This window comes from Danio aesculapii, chromosome 16 (genome assembly GCF_903798145.1).
Source record: "Danio aesculapii chromosome 16, fDanAes4.1, whole genome shotgun sequence".
In the NCBI taxonomy this organism is placed as follows: domain Eukaryota; kingdom Metazoa; phylum Chordata; class Actinopteri; order Cypriniformes; family Danionidae; genus Danio; species Danio aesculapii.
In genome coordinates, this window is record NC_079450.1 from 13,054,175 (window position 1) to 13,074,471 (window position 20,297).

The 20,297-nt window shown below is 34.8% G+C and overlaps 1 protein-coding gene across 1 annotated transcript in view; it reads left to right on the plus strand.

Moving 5' to 3' along the window:
- Positions 1-20,297, plus strand: part of oxr1a (oxidation resistance 1a) — a 305,739-nt gene that overhangs the window by 13,888 nt on the left and 271,554 nt on the right. The window contains exon 2 of the mRNA XM_056474694.1: positions 18,847-18,912. Coding sequence (XP_056330669.1) covers positions 18,896-18,912 — 17 coding nt within the window. The 5' untranslated portion in view covers positions 18,847-18,895. The remainder of the gene's footprint in view (positions 1-18,846; positions 18,913-20,297) is intronic.

A 20,297-nucleotide genomic window follows, 5' to 3' on the forward strand; every position in this document is an offset into this window, starting at 1 on the left:
ACCTAAATGTCCTCACTGCATCAGTAGCAGCAGGTTTTACTATCTCCCTCATGTCTCATGTCAAATTCTGACTCTAGCAAACAATAAATAAATAATATATATTTATTTTCAATATTTGAAAATACCTCCAATTTCTTTTTTTAATATAATAATTAACTTAACTAAACTTAACTAAACCTAGTTTTAACTTAACCGTAACTTATTCCTAACATAACTTAGTCTTAACTGAACTTGGTCTTAACTTTACAGTTAATAAATGTGGAATGAGGTTGATTACCACTTGCAAGGTTTGCCATCCATGGAACAGAACACTTTTTGGTGTTTGGTAACACTTAACTTGTCTAAACTTGTCTTAACATAGTTTTAACTTAACTCAACTTAAAAGTTAACATATGTGTAATGAGGTTGATTACCACCTACAAAGTTTGCCATCCATGGAACAGGACACTTTTTGGTGTTTGGTAACACTTTAAAATAAGGTTAGGCTACATGAATCTTAACTTAGTCTTAACTTAACTTAGTCTTAACTTAACTTAGTCTTAACTTAACTTAGTCTTAACTTAACTTAGTCTTAACTTAACTTGGTCTTAACTTAACTTGGTCTTTAACTTAATGATTAATAAATGTGGAATGAGGTTGATTACCACCTACAAAGTTTGCCATCCTTGCAGGACACTTTTTGGTGTTTGGTAACACTTAACTTATCTTAACTTATCTTAACTTGTCTAAACTTGTCTTAACTTAGTCTTAACTTAACTCAACAGTTTAATATATGTGGAACGAGGTTGATTATCACCTACAAAGTTTGCCATCCATGGGACAGGATACTTTTTGGTGTTTGGTAAGACTTTAAAATAAGGTTACATAAATCTTAACTTAACAGTTAATATATGTGGAATGAGGTTGATTACCACCCATCCATGGGACAGGACACTTTTGGTGTTTGGTAGGACTTTAAAATAAGGTTAGATGAATCTTAACTTAACTTGGTATTAACTTAACAGTTAATATATGTGGAATGAAGTTTATTATCGGCACGGGCCAGCATAAGATTCTCACGGTAGGATAACCTTGGATAAAACTATCACAGTATCACGGTATTGTAATCACTGCTCTAAAATATATTCTTTTTAAATGTCTGGGTAAAAAACAAACATTTTATTTCCCTCTAAAAACAATATATTTTATTTTTTGAAAGATTTAAAATATTCTGGAGCAGTAAACATGTCAAGCTAAAAAATGAAAATGAACCATTGACTTCTGCCATTAAATTAGTTTCTAAAACACAGATTCTTTACAATTTAAAATGGCATCTTTGGATATATTTTCTGCTGAAGATACTGTCGTCCTAAAAAACAAACAAAGTAAATAAAAAAAATCTTACACTTACCTTAGAAACGGTATTACAGAAAATTTGACTGTTTTAAAACCCTTGACTTTTCCAAACTGGTTATTGTCCCATGCGTAGTTGATTACCACCTCCAAAGTTTGTCTTCCATGGGACAGGACACTTTTGGTGTTTGGTAACACTTTTTAAAATAAGGTTATATGAATGTTAATGTATCTATTAGCATGAACAATAAACAATATATTTATTAAAATATTTATTAATCTTTGCTAATGTTAGTCTAAATAGTTATTCATGGTTAATTCTTGTTAAGCAACAGTGAATAAACTAATGTTAACAAGGACATGTTTGGATATTAATATTGCTTTATTAATTGTTGAACCATGAATAATATGCAGTGTACATATTTGTGGAATGAGGTTGATTACCACCAAAAAAAAGTGGCATCCATGGAACAGGACTAGTGTTCTCCTGACAAATTTGTTCTTCTGGACACAGAGGACGTAAACTGTGCTTTGTTTATTAAATACTTGTGCTGTCTTCTAAATGTTCATAAAGTTTTTACTTGCGAATAATATAATTTGTAAAAATAAAGTGCTGTAGTGGTGGATAAATGGCACACTTCCCCTTCAAACGAGCATAACAGCCAGCTTCTGATAGTCAATATGATAAACATAACATATCGCATGATGGATACCAGAGTGTGAATGAAATGCATTTATAGGACTGAATATGTGCTCTGTTGTGCAGAAATGCGTCCAGCTCTCAAGATTAAATTTACCTTGGAACAAAGTCATTTTAGAGCACAGCCTCCTGAGGCATTTGTCTCTGTCAACATAATATCATTTTGTATAATGACTCAGCAGAATAAATCCAGAGCTGGACTGACAGAGTCCCACCTTGCCAGGAGCTCAGACAATCATGTCTGTGTTCAGCATGTAAAGTGTTGAGCATTAGGCTCAAGCACATGTCCACATTTTTACAAGGTTAAAACTATGTTTACGTTGTGTGAATCGGATCTGGGGGCTAGCAGGTTATGTGACATAAGTTTGAGAGTAAGTAAGTGGATAACCTCAGCTTTGGTTCCAAAATCGGAGGTAACTTCTGGGGTATGTTAAGTAGCCATAGCAACTTACTCTCTAAAGATAACCTGTACAGTAAGTTGCTATGTTGCAGAGTTTGTCTGTTCCAGAGAGTTTACTGAGCTTTGTGTGCTCTTTCATAACCAAATATTTATTTGAATGACGTTGGCGGGTCTGCGCGTAACATAGAAAACATTCAGTGCAGCTCTTTGTATTCGCGTCAGGCCATTTTAGGCAAACTGTTCAATGTGGCATTAGCGTGTAGGACCATCTGTACATCATGCCTGGCACTGAACTGTTTAATACACTTGTACAGTTCCATGGCCATAACCTCCTGAGACCCCGCCCATTGACTTGTGTCATCTGTAGTGGACATTGCGTTTTCATGAATTTTCTTTGAATTTTTTGAGCTACTCTGTCAAGACCTGTTGTACTGTTCAGAGGACATCCTGGGCTTTCTCTGATTGGCTGGCATGCTAGGAACCACTTCTTACACTGCATCCAAAATGGGTGACCTACAAAACAGCACATTTTATTGGGAGGAGAGAGGTATGTAAAATTTAGGTTTTTAAATGTTTTTTTTACTATTATTACTACATATATATATTTGTTTATTAAAGTGTCAGGAACAATACATTTAGCTTTCAAAGCTGTTAACTTGTCTGTGTTTCAAAATATCATCCTTTTTTAAATGTCCACTATAGTGGACACCAGGACCATCTTAATGTAATTAATGACTGCATGTTGTAGGGGGCAGAACTGAAGTGGAGATGATTCTTTATAAAATAGTTGAGGGAGACTCTGAATTAGAATCTGACAATCAGACAATTAGAGAATTAGAGACAATTAGAGAATGACAATCAGTTTAAATCACTTATGTTAAATTTGTTTTGTATTAACATGTTTTTTTGTTAAGTTTTTTTTAAGTTTGGCTCTCTTTCAGACTAAACTGTTTTGGGAATTTCAATTCAAAAGAAAATTGTTTTGAAAATTGTTTTGTTTTTGTTACATTAATGTTGGATTAAAATCCCTTTACAGCCATATCCTGTACAGTTTTGTTGTCTGAGTGGTGGTCGTTTTGAACTAAAATGGTCCTGTGGTCCACTACAGTGGACATGATGTAAAATTAAAAACAAAAACAAAATGTAAAAACTCTAAATTGTAATTGATTTTTTTAAATTGTTAATCAACCGAGAGTTTAGGGTTTAGCAGATGGTAAGTTAATCCAGCTTTCTGCAATACCTTACTGACCTTACTGGAGCTAATACTACTTAGTCATGAAAAAAATTCTAATGTATTGCATTTCATGATTTGAAATGTATTGTGATTTTTGAAATCAAGAAATACCAGAACTTAACTTTTAAAGGGATAGTTCACCCAAAAGTAAAAATTCAGTCATCATTTACTCACCCTTCAGCTGTTCCAAACTGTTGACTTCCATTGTATTTGTTTTCCTACTATGGAACATCAGTGGTTACAGAAATTCATTTTTCTTTGAAACATCTTTTGTGTTCAACAGAAGAAATAAAGGTTTGGGACCACTTTTCATTTTCAGATGAACTATACTTAATTTAATTGAACTCTTCTCCACTCTACTCTACTTGTAACTTGCCTTTCATTTGAATGTAACTTACCATTAACTTAACCTTTAACTTGCCTTTAATTTACCTTTTAACTTATCCTAACCCTTAACTTGCCTTTACTTAACTTACCCTTTTACTTAACCATCAACTTAACCATCAACTTAACCATCAACTTAACCATCAACTTAACCATTAACTCAACTTCACCTTGACTTAACCTTTACCTTGCCTTTACTTAACTTACCCTTTTATTTAACCATTAACTTAACCAATAACTTAACCATTAACTCAACTTCACCTTTAACTTGACTTAACCTTTAACTTGACTTTAATTTACCTTTAACTTATCCTAAACTTTAGCTTGCCTTTACTTAACTTACCCTTTAACTTAACTTCACCTTTAACTTAACCTTTACCTCAACTTCACCTTTAACTAGACTTAACCTTTTACTTAACTTGACCTTTAACTCAGCTTAACTTTTAACTTAACTTCACCTTTAACTTAACTTGACCTTTAGCTTAACCTAACCTTTAACGTACATTTAACTTTAAAACTTAACTTCACTTTATTTTTAATTTAACTTGCCCTTAATTTTACTTTAAGTTACCCTTAACTTTACATTTACCATGACGTACCCTAACGTTGTGAATTTAAATATAAATAAATCCATCCATACATATAATATACATTTTTCTAATATTTCTTTTTTAGAATGAGGTTGATAAGAAAAAAAACATTTTGACATCCATCATAATGCTAAAATGAAAGCCTGTCATGTAATTTTGCATATAAATAAAATGTTAAATAAAAATTCTTATTTGCTAATTATTAAAAAATTAAAGTCTGAAACTAGCAAAATACTTAAATAAACAGCCTAAACAGCAGAGGACAAAAATCAGTTCCAAAAGGATGGTTTAAGGAACTTCAGATACGTTTTTTTAGTTTAATTTAATTAATTAATTGTAAAAAAATCTTAATATATCATTTATGGACAAATCAAAATTGTAACATTAACCTGAAATATTCTAGCAGAATTCAGCCACACATGAAGGAACTGCATCATGGGATATTCATGGCACAGGTCTGTGTAATGCTGTAGTCTCATTCTGTGTCAGGACAGATTAATAATTTATTAAAACAAGTGTGTCTGCTCAAGAGTGGCGAGATCTTGTAATGAATATCCTAAGCAGGTCTCCGACAATCCCAGCATGTCTCGGATTTCACGACCCACGCAACTTTCGCTTCCAACTTTTCACCTACTAAATAAACATGCAGGTTGCAGGCTGATTTCAAAGTCAGAGAAACCAGCACACAAACTAAACAACCAAAACAAGTCAACCTTTCATGTTTTATGTATGTTTTCTTGAAAAATTACTTGCCCACTTCTCTCTATCCACTGTTTCATCCAGGGTTTTTCATTTGCTGTGTGTAAATGAAAGAAAAGCTTGGCTGCTATTTCAAGTTGTTTGTTTACATGTGAAGAAGCATCAGGCCATGTCTGAGAAATTAATCTGGATATAACATTTTTGAAGGAAACTGTTCTCTAGTATGTGTTTAGTTGTGTATACAGAGCACACAACCCACAGTAAAATTAATTTTAAAATGTGCACAGGGAAACGAGATTCAGTTGACTTTTTAACTGTAGAAACAGACATAAAAAAAAATAAAAATAAAAAATTATTTTAACATTATTTTAAACTTCCACAGCAGCATTTTAAAAATAGGTTTAGCAGTGCAAGGTTTTGAAAACGATTATTCTTTATGACTGTGATTTACTCTGAAGGTCATCACTTCAAGCATGAACACAGATACACAGGCACTGGAGAATTTGAAAGCAGTGTCTATTTACTGATCCATCAGCAGATCTCTTCCTCCCCAGCTCAAATCCAGCCCACACCAAAGACTTGCATCCAGCCCACATACCGCATGGAATGATGGCAGTTGGGACGGTACGCTCCTGTTTGCCAGATTTGGGCCAAATTAAGCCATAGCAATATCACATATCAGCCAGAATTCAACCAAATGAACCAGAACTGACCCTATTCTGGGCCACAGTTTTATTTTGGCCCAGATACGGCCCACACCAGACACTTACATCCGACCCACATAGTCAGAGTTTACGGTGCTGAATATTTGCCAAAAGTGGCCCACATTTGTTTTTATGATAACTGGGCCACATTTGCTCTTACACATGTGAGCCACTTTGGGTTTAGACCCAGATGACCCTTAAATGACTGCCATTTTTTCAAGCTGTGGCCTACATTTGTCCTCTATCATTTGGGCCAAATTTACCATTTTCCACATCGGCCATTTGCCATAAGTGCCAAATCTTTGCCTTGAATGGCCCATGTATGAAGTGCAATCTTTGGCCTGCTTTTGTCATTGTACAGGTGGGCCACTTCAGGCTCACGTTTGTTTTGTCTGAGCCGAAAGAAGACCACCAGTGCCTTATAACTTAGATTGAGCGGTGCACTTCGGAAAGTTGATCAATGATGTACCGCTGGAGCGCATCTCTTTGTAGTTGTTAAACGTGATATTTAATTAAACTTGTCTCTATCTAATGACTCTTCGGTCTTTTGAATCTATCAGGTAACCTGTCACAGTGTCAGTACACTGCTTTAATCTTTTGCTTTCACACTTGTACTTGGTAATTTTAGCGAAAACTTCAGATACTGTTGGTTGGTTGCTGTTGGTTGTGCACCGTTTTTACTAACCAAGTTTGTCGACGCCATTTTATCGACACAGATCACTCTGCCTATTCATGCACTATGGAAAAAGTGAATGACGGGTGGTAATTTGTGTATAACTTATCTTTATTTATTTATGATTTGGTTATGGGTAAAACAAAGACCATGTGGGTCAGGTAGTTGAAACGGTAGGCTACAAATAATTCATTCATAATTAATTAATTATTCATAAATAAATAATTCACTGATGCCTACGACGACGATGCCATCGTCCATCACGATGTTTTACAGTAGACATTGTATGATGCCAAATTGGTCGACATCACCCAACTCTATACATCCATGCAGGAATAAAATTCAGTAAAAGCTCCTTTTGGTTTGAAAATGAAAATTTGAATTGAAACTGAGCATTTCGGCCTTGTACACACACAGTTAAATGACAGACAAAGAACACACAAGCACTCCTATTACTTTCCATTATCAGGCAAAACCATCAGGTTATGATAGTATAATGTCATTAAATTTGCAAAGCGATTTATACAGGGCTTGTTGAGCACACTTCATCTATGGTGTTTGTGGAATCAGCAGTGTTTACGAAGGCCTTTATTTGTTTATCTGCATGAGCAAATGGTCCCCCTGTGCTTTGATTTATTGATTAGATGGCAGGCAGTGAACAGGGGGAAAACAGCGCCCTGTGATAAGAACCGAACCTCCAGAATGAATGTAAACACGATGTTCAGAAACATCAGCGGGGCTATTTACACATCTGCCTCAATTGCAAGGGGAATTTCCATAATCACGGCCATGTTTTCTGCAGGCTTCATTTGACCCCCGTTTGTCCCTGGAGATGTTGTCGGGTTTAAAGAGTTTCTGTAAGAATCAGGTAAAGGAGAATGACGAGAGCGCAGTGGAGGATGAGTCACCGCGCTGCTGCCAAACGCTGATTAAGACCACAGAAAGCCAAGCCAACATGATTTGTTTGTTTTTGTGTTGCTGGTGATTGTGGGAGGAGAATGAGGATGAATCAGACTTTGCTTTGCAATATTGAACATCTTTGCTCCTGTTAAGCAAATTATTTAGGACGAGAGAAAAAAAAAACAGCTTTTGAGCTATTCTAGTAAAAACTCAAAACATAAATTCACAGAGAAAGTACACTCACTGACCTCTTTATTAGGTACACCTTACAAGTACCAGGTTGGACCCCCCTTTTACCTTCAGAACTGCTTTAATCCTTCGTGGCATAGATTCAACATGCTACTGTAAATATTCCTCAGAGATTTTGCTCCATATTAACATGATAGCATCACGCAGTTGCTGCAGATTTGTAGGCTGCACATCCATGATGCGAATCTCCAGTTCCACCTATCCCAGTTCCCTATGATTTGTGTTAACAAGCAGTTGGACAGGTGTACCTAATTAAGTGTCTGGTGAGTGTATATGATCACATTATATTGAAACATCTGTTTATATTTTCCTAAACAACCAACCACAGAGTTAAAGGATCACAAAATATCAATCCGTAATAGATTTTAAATGAGGATAATAAACATTTGTTATGTATGTGACTAAAAAAGTGAGCGAGTTTACAGTATACAACATTTTGTAGAAATTCTGTAAATTAAAAAAATTATTTGTTTTAGTTTATTTGACATTGTTGCAACATAGGCTCATTCTGAAAATTGAATACACACACACACATATGCACATCCATCCATACATACATATTTGGATATATTCCATCCAAATATGTGCTGTTCACACAGGCGAGGATGTTCCGGCAGTTTTCCAGGAAGGACCATTCCAAAATACTTTGTTTTATGCTTTGCTTCACTGTTCATTCCTAATTACTTTTTTTTTCTGAACATAAATTTATGTATTTAGCAAAGATGCATAAAAATGATCAAAAATGGGGGTAATTACGTCGTTACAAAACATTATGACATATATATTACAGGAATAATTTACAGTAAAAGTTTAATTTGCTGTTAAAGTTGTGGGTTAAACACACAATAATGCCATAAAAATATTATTTATGAGACCTTGTTTTGTCTCTGTTTTTTTTTTTTTTTTTTGACACTCAAAATGCTGGTAGCTTTTGATTTTGATTTATAAATCACCAAAGATCACAACTTAAACTAAAAACAAAAGAATCATATAAAATGTTAAATGTATAAATGACTCTGTTTCCAAAATTGCATCCGTGCAACATGGTTCCAGGGTTTTTAAAGAATTACTTGTGTTGTTTTGTACACTTTAGACATGCTAATGTTTGATAAGCAAAGTCTTTAGGAGAAAAAAATATTTGCTTGTGACTCAATGGAGCACAATTCCCAGTGGGAAACAGGACTTTAAAACAAGACAAGCCATCAAAGTGCCAGCGAGCTTCTGCCCACGTCTCCCCACATGCCATCTCATCCATATTGCTTTTTTTTTTGTCTGCACAAGAAAATGACCACCAGTCCTCCTCCATGATGTTTGTTGATGTTGTCAGGAGCTTTGCATTGTATTTTTACATTAGAACAATGAGACGTTTGTCTTTGTTGTTAAGTCAGGAAAGAGCGTAATCTCTTGATTCATGCATCTACTACTGATTAGTTGTGTAAACAATTTAAATGTTCTCAAGGTGACCTGTTTCTGTCTTGCACACTTCGCCGGGCCTTATTTCAATGTCAACAGTGTCGTTTTCTCAACTGCCCTCTGAAACCATACGCCACTTTATTTTGGAGCGCTGAAAGGATTTGGATGAAATCGCTCTAAATCTGTGGAACGTTTTCGGCCAGAGGGATGACTCACTGCCGAGAAGCGGAAATGCAATAAAATGAAATAACCTTCTGAGCGTTTCCCTCAGCACAGACCTCTGCTGTTGTGTGCTGTGGGTTTAGGACTTAAAACACTGAATAAAGAGCTGTTTTTTTATATACAGTACAGTTGAAGTCAAAATGATCAGCCCTCCTCTGAATTTTTTTTCCCAAGTGATGTTTAACAGAGCAAGGGATTTTTCTACCATATTTCCTATAATATTTTTTCTTCTGGAGAAAGTCTTATTTATTTTAGTTCAGAATTGAATTTAGTTCTAGAATAAATTTTTTTTAAACCAATTTAAGGTCAATATTATCAGCCCCCTTAACCAATATTTTTTCGATTTGCCTACAGAACAAACCATCGTTATACAATGACTTGCCCAATTATCCTAACTTGCCCAGTTAATCTACACTGTAAAAAAAATACCCTGTTATTTTACGGAATTTTACCATTTTTATTTCCCCTTTTTTCCCCACGTTATTCTGAAATACAGTTAAAATCGTAAAATAACTGGAAAATACTGTAAGTTTACTTATTCACTGTAAAACTGTATGAATTTTATGTTACTTTCCTCAATATTTATGCACAGTTTGACACTAAATATTTTAAGCCCAAGAAATACAGGAAATCTACTGTACAATTACAGCAAATAAGTTATTTTTGAATTATGGGAAATTCCTGTAATTTAACATCTGTTTTTTTTCCACAGCATTTACAGTAGGGTGCCGGGAAAAAAAGCTTAAAATATCGGACGTTAAATTACAGGAAGGTCCTGTAATTTTTTTTTAGTTATGGCAAATTTCTGTAATTTAACGGCTGTTATTTAATTTTTTTTTTTTTCTGGCAGCTACAGTAGGGTGCCGGGAATAAAACATAAAATAACGGACGTTGAATTACATAAATTTCATTATTTTTTTAAATTATGGCAAATTTCTGCACTTTTTAAATCTGTCATTTTATGGTAAATGTCCGCAATTTAACGGCTGTTATTTTACTTTTTTACTTGTTTGTTTTTTCTTACGGCACCCTACTGTAGCTGCCAGAAAAAAAAAAAAATAATTAACGGATGTTAAATTACAGAAATTTCATAACTTTTTTTTTTTTTTTTAATTATGGTAAATTTGTGTCATTTTAGATCCATTATTTTATGGTAAAATTCCATAGTTTAACGGCTGTTATTTTAGGTGTTTTTTTTTTTTTTTTTTTTTAAGCAGCTACAGTAGGGTGCTGGGAAAAAAAATCTTAAAATAACATGTTAAATTACAGAAATTTCCTGTACATTTATTTTATTTATTTATATATATTTTTTTGCTACAGTAAATTTCTGTAAATTAAGGGCGTTATTTTACGGTAAATTTCTGCTTTACTTCTTTTTATTTTTATTTATTTTTTTTTTTCGGCAGCTAGTGTGCCGGAAAAAACCCAGAATTTTGCACTTTAATCTGAATATTAGTATCTTGAATAATATCTAGTAAAATATTATGCACTGTCATCATGGCAAAGATGTAAGAAATCAGTTATTAGAAATAAGTTATTAAAACTATTATGTTTAGAAATGTGTTGAATTATTATTATTATTATTATTATTATTTATTTTTGTATTAAACTTTAGTTGAGGGAAAATATACAGGGGGTTAATTCAGGAGGGCTAATAATTCTGACTTCAACTGTATATATACCTGCAGCAGGTACCACATCATCCATCTCATTCTTCAACATGCTCTGTCTGTTTTGTTCACATCTCCTCCCACACGTGTCTCAGATGTGTTGGGATAAAAATAGACTAGATTAAACCGGAGAGTGAAGATCAGAGTGTGAAAGTCAAGAGTGGAATGCCGAACAGGAGGAAATCCCATGATTCAGTGCTGTTCATCTGTGGCATCTCTCTGCGTTTTCCCAGAGCAACACTAAAACATGACTCTTAAAATAGACACATTTTGTTTGACTGAATTTAAAGAGGAAGTTCACACACACACACACACAAAATAAAATGCTGTCATCATTTACTCACCCTTCACAGAAGTGCAAGTTACCTTTGCCAAGGGCACTGACACAACCACATACAGTATACCATGACAGACCCTCGCTTTGCACTTGTTGCTGGTAACAGTCTGGATGATCTTTTTCTTTGATCTGAAGCACACGGGGTCCATTTCACCCCAAAAATACCTGAAATGCTGACTCCTCAAACCACAGTACATGTTTTCACTGTGTGATGGTCCATAGCAGATGCCTTCTGGACACTGTTAACATAGGGCTTCCTTTTGGGACAACAGTTTTCACTGTCATTTTTGGATGTGACTACATATTTTTGTACTTGACCGAGGTTTGCCAAGTTACTCCTGAGCCCATGTGGTGATATTGCTTATGGATTAATGAAGATTCTTGATGCAGTGCCGCCTGAGGGATCGGTGATCACAGTTGTTTAGCTTAGGCTTGCACCCTTGACCTTTACGGACTGAAATTCCTTGAATCTTTTAATTACTGTATGTTGTTCCCTGTTGAAGGTGAAATATCCAAATATCTTCCTATCTTTCTTTAAGGAACATTGTTTTTAAACATTTCAATAATTTTTTTTTTTCATGTTTTTCATTTGTTGGAAACTGATGATTCTTGGCCCATCTTTGCTCCTAAAATTGTACATGTTTCTAACATTCTTTTCATATCTTATTTTTGTTCAGCAGAAAAAGAAACTCATAAAGATTTGGTACCAGTTGAGGAGTAACATTTTTATATTTGCATGATTTATTCCTTTAATAACACAAAGAGCTCCATTTTAACGATCTAGGTGCACAGTCTAAAGCACAGGGCTCAAAAGCATGTCTGCGTCCATTTTTGCTATTTTAAGGATGGAAAAATGCGTTCTGTGCCCCAGCGCATGGTCTAACAGGGTTGTGCTTATTCTTTTGAGTTATGGGTGTGTTTTGAGAATAAACCAGAGTCTCATCTCTCATTCTCTTTAAGAGCCAGTTGCATCGTGCCATGGCGCATTTGCTATTTACATGGCGGACTTTAAGTGTAAATCTGAATGCTTCACTAGCGAGAAAACAGTTAAACAGACCATCTGCAGTACGAGGATAAAGAATGAGCCTTCTTCAGTCGGCCTTTACTTTCTCTTTCGCTCTTTCCTGGATTAGGAAACAGTGGTGTACACTCCACTGAAGACATGCATTAGCCTACATAATTAATTTCGTTTTTGTTAAGTGCAAAGATTTGTTTCTAAACTATTTATGAAATCAGTTCTAATATCCAGCAAAGGAATAACTGGTCAAAAAACTGAGTTGTATCCAAATACACACCCTATGCCCCTATATGGTCCAAAACCTGACAGGTGGACAAATCTAAGCTTGTTTTTAATAAAACAAATGTAAATATGCATATAATAAATAATTCTGCTAATGATAATAACATTATACAAAAGCAAGTTGTCATGAATAAACTAAAAAAAGCCCCCCGGGGTGAAAAAGGCATGAAAGTATTGTTTTTATATTCATAGAGGCAGTGGTTTTTATATTTATGTAGAATATAATCATTTTTGTAATATTTCAATCTATGTATTGCTGTACATCCTTTAAGCAATGTTTAAGCGAGGCGCACAACTAACACGCTCTGCTCTGGACTTTAGTGCTGCTTTCAGCTGGTCTATTGTACAGTCTATTTTAGTTCCTCAAAATAGCAACGCACCAACAATGCGCCTTTAACATACCTCTTTACTAGACCGGCACACTCATGAGTCCACAAAATGGCACAAATGGATTTTCCATTTAAACAACATGGCAGAAAACAGGAAAATTACTGTTACACTGGTCTGAAAATAGCAACACATCTGGGCAAATACTTCTTGCGGCTTTCTCCACCGGGTTTATGATAGGGTCCAAACAGTCCTGATAAAACAAACACCCAACATAGATGGGTTTTCAGTGATTCAACAACAATATCAATAGATATTTGAGCTAAATAGGTTTATTAAAAATTAATTATGCATTGTTCTTATATAGATGTCCAGTTATATTTTAGTTTGAAAAACTGTAGTATATTTTTCAATTACATTTTTTATTACATTTTTAAAAGTTTATGGATAAATTTTAAATGTAAAAATTATTTAATAAATAATTTAGTAATTACTTTTTTTTAATTATTCATATAATTGTATGAACCCTCTAAAGTATTCTCAAGATCAAATGTATTTGTCACCATTTCTTCAGGTTCAGCAAAGGTTTTATTTAATAGGGTGTTTTCAAGATGCTTGAGTTTCTTTTTGTGTGTGTGATATGATTTTGAAAGTTTTTTTTCACATTAAATAGCAATATACTCGTTCATGTTCTCATATGTAGTGAAGGATGCTGGAATCACCATTAGTATGTGTAGTAAACAAAAACTGTTCTATTAAAACAAGCATACATTAATTTCGGCAGTTTTTTTTAGTCCAACATTAGGCAAGGCAAGTTTATTTATATAGCACATTTCATATAAAATGGTAATTCAAAGTGCTTTACATAAACAAGAATAAATGAAACCAGTTTAAGAAAATAAAAACAAGGAATAAAAATTATTAAATACAGATTAAAATGTGTTAAAATTTTAATCTTGGGTTTACGGCACTAAATAATATTTTTTTTATTTAACCAAAACTGAATTCTAAAATTCTTTAAAACATTTGCTTTTATCACCGTTGACTTTTGACCTTTGGCAGACTTTTTAATAGAAAGCAGAAATGCATTTTTTTTTCTCCCAGGACTGATGAAATGTGCTTTTAACCCGAGAAGTTGAGGTGTTGGACATGAGCAGCTCTCCAGGAGCCAAAGAGGAAATTCATGTACTTTTTCTGTCCGTTCCCAAAATGTTGACTTCTTCTGCACTTACCACCTCCTGTCATCTTCTTCAACTAAATATTTTGTTGTGTAGATTTATTTTAGTATGGGAACATAACCTAAAGTCATATCTACAGAAAAAAAGTCTGCCTCCAGTTTTTATTGAACACACTGACTTCATGCCATCATGTAGGGATTGTGGATGTGCTCGTTTTCTCATGTTTGTTAAAAGCTGTTTTTGTCACATCGGAGCAGTGGTCACTCCTTCTCATTATGACACATTGCAGTGTTTATTGTCCTGCGCATTAATGATGACCTTCATTGCTGCTGCTGTAACCTTTTGTGCTAAAGAGTATCTACAGCCTGCAGACTGCATCACTTATACATGTAGAGCCGCATTCGTTCAGCTCTGCAGATGAAAAGAGCACGCTTCTGCAGAATGCAGATGTACAGGCCACTTTTATCCACATACGTCTATTTGAAAACCTCTGCAAATTAAAGTTTGGAAACAGTGTGTGTTGCTATTTGTTTCTTAAGGAGTCTAGAGATAATTGGAAATGTGGGGAAAGCACTTTTTTTGGGAGGGATGCCAGCTTTAGACTACATTCACTCATTTTCCTTAGGCTTAGTCCCTTTATTCATCAGGGGGCGCCATAGTGGAATGAACCGCCAACTATTCCAGCATATGTTTACACAGTGGATGCCCTTCCACATGCAACCCAGTACTGGAAAACACAGATACACCCTCGCATTCTCACACACCTTCATACACTATACAGCATGTCCTTTGGGCTGTATGGAACAAAATCAATGCCAAAAGTATTGAAATAAAATGGTGTCGAATAGCACAAACTCAAAAAAATTCACTTAATTAACAAGTGCTTGCATTTTAATGACTTTAATTTCCAGGGTTTGTATATTTAGGTCATGAAATTAAACATAACCGTTTATTTAGCTGTGAATATTTAAACAAAATATTTCAAACGTGTTTTCATACTTAAAAATTCAATAATTCATTTTCAATTTCCAGATTTCACGTCCAAAATATTTTGTTCTGTTTAAAAATTTGAAGTTTAATATTCAAAAGGCAATGTCATTCATTTATTTTCTTTCGGCTTAGTTTTTTTATTCATCAGGAGTCGTCAACTGATATGTTTTCAGCTACACTACAGACAATTTAGCTTATCCAATTCACCTATAGTGCATGTCTTTGAACTGTGGGGGAAACTGCCGCACCCGGAGGAAACCCACGCAAACATGGTCAGAACATGCACACAGAAATGACAACTGACCCAACTGATTATAGATCTCCAGATACTTTTTCATCAGCAGGTGGGCGATTGACCAATTTAAGATTTTAAACAAGTAAATAGGTGTGAAAAAACTAATAATGGTAAGAATGAGGTTGAAACCTTCTACTCAGTAGGTACTGCATTTGAATTTAAACGTACTACTCGGCCGTTAGGAAAGTACGCTCTATACAGTATGAAAGTCAGCAGTATGAATGGAACTCAGACGTACTACATCTGCCATATTGTCATGATCATTTGACCCATGTCAGTTGTGTCGCTTGACTCCCATTCATGAATTCTCTCACGGTGCATCATGAGATAGCGTAGCGTCAATCCGATGCACACTTAGAATCTCGCCGGAAGTAGTAGGTCATGTATGTACTTCTCGAATACTGATTTTCGAATTCTATAATTTTGGACATAATACTCGGATCGCATAATGATTATAGCGTACTATATAGTATGGAGGTATGTGATCGATTTTGGATGCATCTTCACCGTGAGTCACTGTGCTGCTTGATTGACAATAATAGTGTAAAATAGTAGTTTTATAGCATAATTATAATTGTTAATGTCCACTGCCCTTGTAAATTAACCCAGTAATACTGTAAAAATTTAATACTGTAAAAATTGCCAGTAATACTGTGAATTTTATAAGCGCACCAGGGGTGCCGCTAGGGAGGGGGAGGGGGGCTTTAGGACTATTCTAAGGACCCACACATAAAGTGTGCTCATACAATTTAGAGTATTACAGTATAATACTGTAAATTTTACAGCAGTTTTTACTGTGATGTGAAATACAGCAACTACTGTATAATTATTGCCGGCAATCAAGTCTCATTTTGATGAAAATATTTTATCACAGGATAAAACTCTAGGTGGTGGCGCAGTGGGTAGCGGTGTTGCCTCACAGCAAGAAGTTCGCTGGTTCAAGCCTCGGCTGGGTCAGTTGGCATTTCTGTGTGGAGTTTGCATGTTCTCCCTGTGTTGCCGTGGGTTTTCTCCGGGTGCTCCAGTTTCCCCCACAGTGCAAACACATGCACTATAGGTGAAATGAATAAACTAAATTGTCCGTAGTGTACGTGTGTGAATGAGTGTGTTTGGGTGTTTCCCAGTGATGGGTTGCAGCTGGAAGGTCATCCGCTACGTAAAACATATGCTGGATAAGGTGACCTCTAATTAATAAAGAGACTAAGCCAAAATGAATGAATGAATAAAACTCTAGGTTTATATTTGTAGAAGAAGACACCACAAATAAAGCAGTAATAAATATAAAGAGTAGTTTGCAAAATACAGATATGAAGAGTGACCAGAGGATAAGAACAAACTGGCTGATTAAAGTCTGACTGAATACATTAAGCTTAACGATCTCAAACGCTCTCATTAAAGGCTTAGTTTAATGGTTTCTCTGAGCAGATGAATAATTCATTATCACACTGGTTGAATGTTGTGAAGTGTTTGGCGAGGGTAAGCTGCACTCCATCTAAAGACATAAGGAAGAGTTCGCAGTCTGTTAATTGGGTTAAATTAAAGAGTGTTGTCGACACTGAAACATAATTTATGATGGAATATTTGCTGAATACTATGCACTATTTATTTGTATTTTTTTAAAGAGTAAGTGAAACAGAATGCTGCATTTAAAGATAAATGTTTGTAGAAGTATTAAACCACTTTATTGTCAGATCCTTGTGAAATATTTCACTGTGTTAAATAATACTCTTACAACTCCTGCTATTTCTTTATAAAACATTTAGGCATTAGTGTCTGCTCGCTTTTCCAATAATGTGTTTTTGTAAAGAAAAAAAATATCCATGGGGATTTAAAAAAAGTCTTTTATAAAAGTTTTACAAGCCACAATGTAAAAAAAAAAAAAAAAAGTTAATTAACAGTTTTCATTTGGGATGTAACAATTCACCGTGAGTCGGTTGAAAATCGATTAAAATACGTGACTCTTCAAACCAGTACAAATGTTTAATAAATTGCATTACCTTTTTTGAACAGAGGGGGCACTGTGTTTACAGGCGCAATCTCGCTTTACCCAGGGGTGAATTTAACCAATAAGCAAAGTAAGCAGCCGCTTGGGGCCCCAGGACATTTTGGGGCCCCCAATAAATAGATAAGTTATATCTATAACATTGTCTTTTTCTACCATTTCCTATCATATTTTTTGTAGGATGAGGGTCAAACAAACAAAATTTTAAGAATTTTCTTTCATTCATTTTCTTTTCGGCTTGGTCCATTTGTTTAATCTGGGGTCGCCACAGCAGAATGAACTGCCAACTTATCCAGCATATATATTTTTCGCAGCGGGATGCCCTTCCAGCTGCAACCCATCACTGGGAAACATCCATACTCACTCATTCACACACATACACTACGGACAATTTAGCCTACCTAATTCACCTGTACCGCATGTCTTTGGACTTTGTGGGGGAAACCGGAGCACCCGGAGGAAACCCACGCCAACACGGGGAAAACATGCAAACTCCACACAGAAACACCAACTGACCCAGCCGAGGCTCAAACCAGCGACCTTCTTGCCGTGAGGCTGTGCCACCGTAGTGGATCAATGTATTACAACAGTGTCTTAAAAGACTAAACACTTTATTGGTATAGTGTATATAACCAAGTACAAGTGGTCAGAACACAAATGAGTCGCAGGTAATGAAGGTTAAAGTGTTTCTCCCAAAGAAAAGCCCCTCTAAGAAAAATGCTAGCAGGCGTTTGTAGCTCCGCCTTTTTGCCCTTGTTTGGTATTCCCTGGTCGGTGCGATGACGCGTGAACAAAATGGCACCAGTTGGACATGCCTACTTGTTTTATGCTTGTTCTTTTGCGTTCCTCAAAAACCTATGTGTGACGTCACAGATACTACGTCCATAGCTTTTACAGTCTATGGGCCCATAATGCAATTCCAAAACAGAAATAAATGGGGAAAAATAAAAAAATCAATATAATCCTGAATCACACGGAAAACTAATAATTAGCTGATTTTTTTTTTTTTACATTGTATATCACCAAAATATTGTCAGATCCAAACAAACCATACTGATTTATTCAGCTATTCAGCTCAAACATTGAAACTAATGGCTGGTTTTGTGGTCCAGCTTGAGTCACATAATTGAATCTGTTAAGAATGGTTCAGTTTGTTGTTGTTGTTGCTTAATTGGTTTTGGTTTGGGCTCAGGTCACCTTCACATTTCTACTTTTAATATCCTTTCTGTCTCCGGTTGCTTTCTCAGGTTTGTCCCAGAAGGAAACCTCAGAGTCAGAGACGAACGTCCTGCCAACATGTTCACCACCAAAAGGTCAGAGCGACACAGTGATTTGTTGTCTGTTTTTCTGATCTTTAATGAGAATTTTCAGCCATTTGTGAGAAATAGTCTTAATTTGGGTCACTAGCAGGCTGATAGCAATGCATTTAGTTGAGCTTATGTTACTTTTATTCTCCCACTTTCTAAATGTAGGGCTGTAGGATATATCCATCATTTTAGTGTGTTTTTTATTATTTTTTTATTTTGTGGATCTTATGAATCACTGTCTGTATGTCTGAATTCAGTATCTATGAGATTATGTAGTGTGTAAATTCTTAAGTCTTTTAATCAAACAACAAAAATATTTTATTTTAATTAGGTTTAATTAAAAAAAAATTTTTTATTTAATTTTAATTTTACTTTAGTTTTAATTTAATTGTACTTTAATTACATTTTTTTATATAAATGTTTTTAAATTTAATCTTACTTTACTTAATTTTTACTTTATTTTAATTTGACTTTAATTTAATTTTACTTTTAATTTTTTTAATTTAATTTTAATTTTATTTAATTTTACTTCAATTTAGTTTTTATTTTAATGAAATTTTTTATTTAATTTAAGTTTCTATTTATCTTTCATTCATTCATTTACTTTTCAGCTTAGTCCCTTTATTAATCTGGAGTCAACACAGTGGAATGAACCGCCAACTTATCCAGCATAGGTTTTACGCAACGGATACCCTTCCAGCCGCAACCCATCTCTGGGAAACATCCATACACTCTCATTCACACACACACACACTACGGACTATTTAGCCTACCTAATTCACCTGTACCACATGTCTTTGGACTGAGGGGGAAACCGGAGCACTCAGAGGAAACCCACGCGAACGCAGGGAGAACATGCAAACTCCACACAGAAACGCCAACTGAACCAGCCGAGGCTTGAACCAGTGACCTTCTTGCCTATTTCTTTTTATTTCATTTTAATTGATTTAAATTAAAAAATTTCTTTAATTTTAATTTTACTTAAATTGTACTTTAATTTTACTTAAATTTAATTTTATTTTAATATCAGTTGTTTACCTGTTTCCCCAGTTCTGGTTTGCAGCTGGAAAGTCATCCGCTGTGCAAACATATGCTGATAGTTGGCAGTTCATTCCGCTGTGGCGACCTCGGATAAATAAGGAGTCAAGCCGAAGGAAAATTAATGAATAAGTTTCCAATAATTACTGTTAGTTATTGTATTTACTAACATGAACAATCAATGAGCATCTTTACATATGTTTGTTAATGAAAATACAGTTGCTCACTCAGTTTATTAACTAATGCAATCAAACTCAAATTTGGGGTTTATGCATTAGTTAATGAACTATGAATTTATAATTTATTGAATTAGTTATGATTAATAAATGATGTACAGTTGTTCATTATTAGTT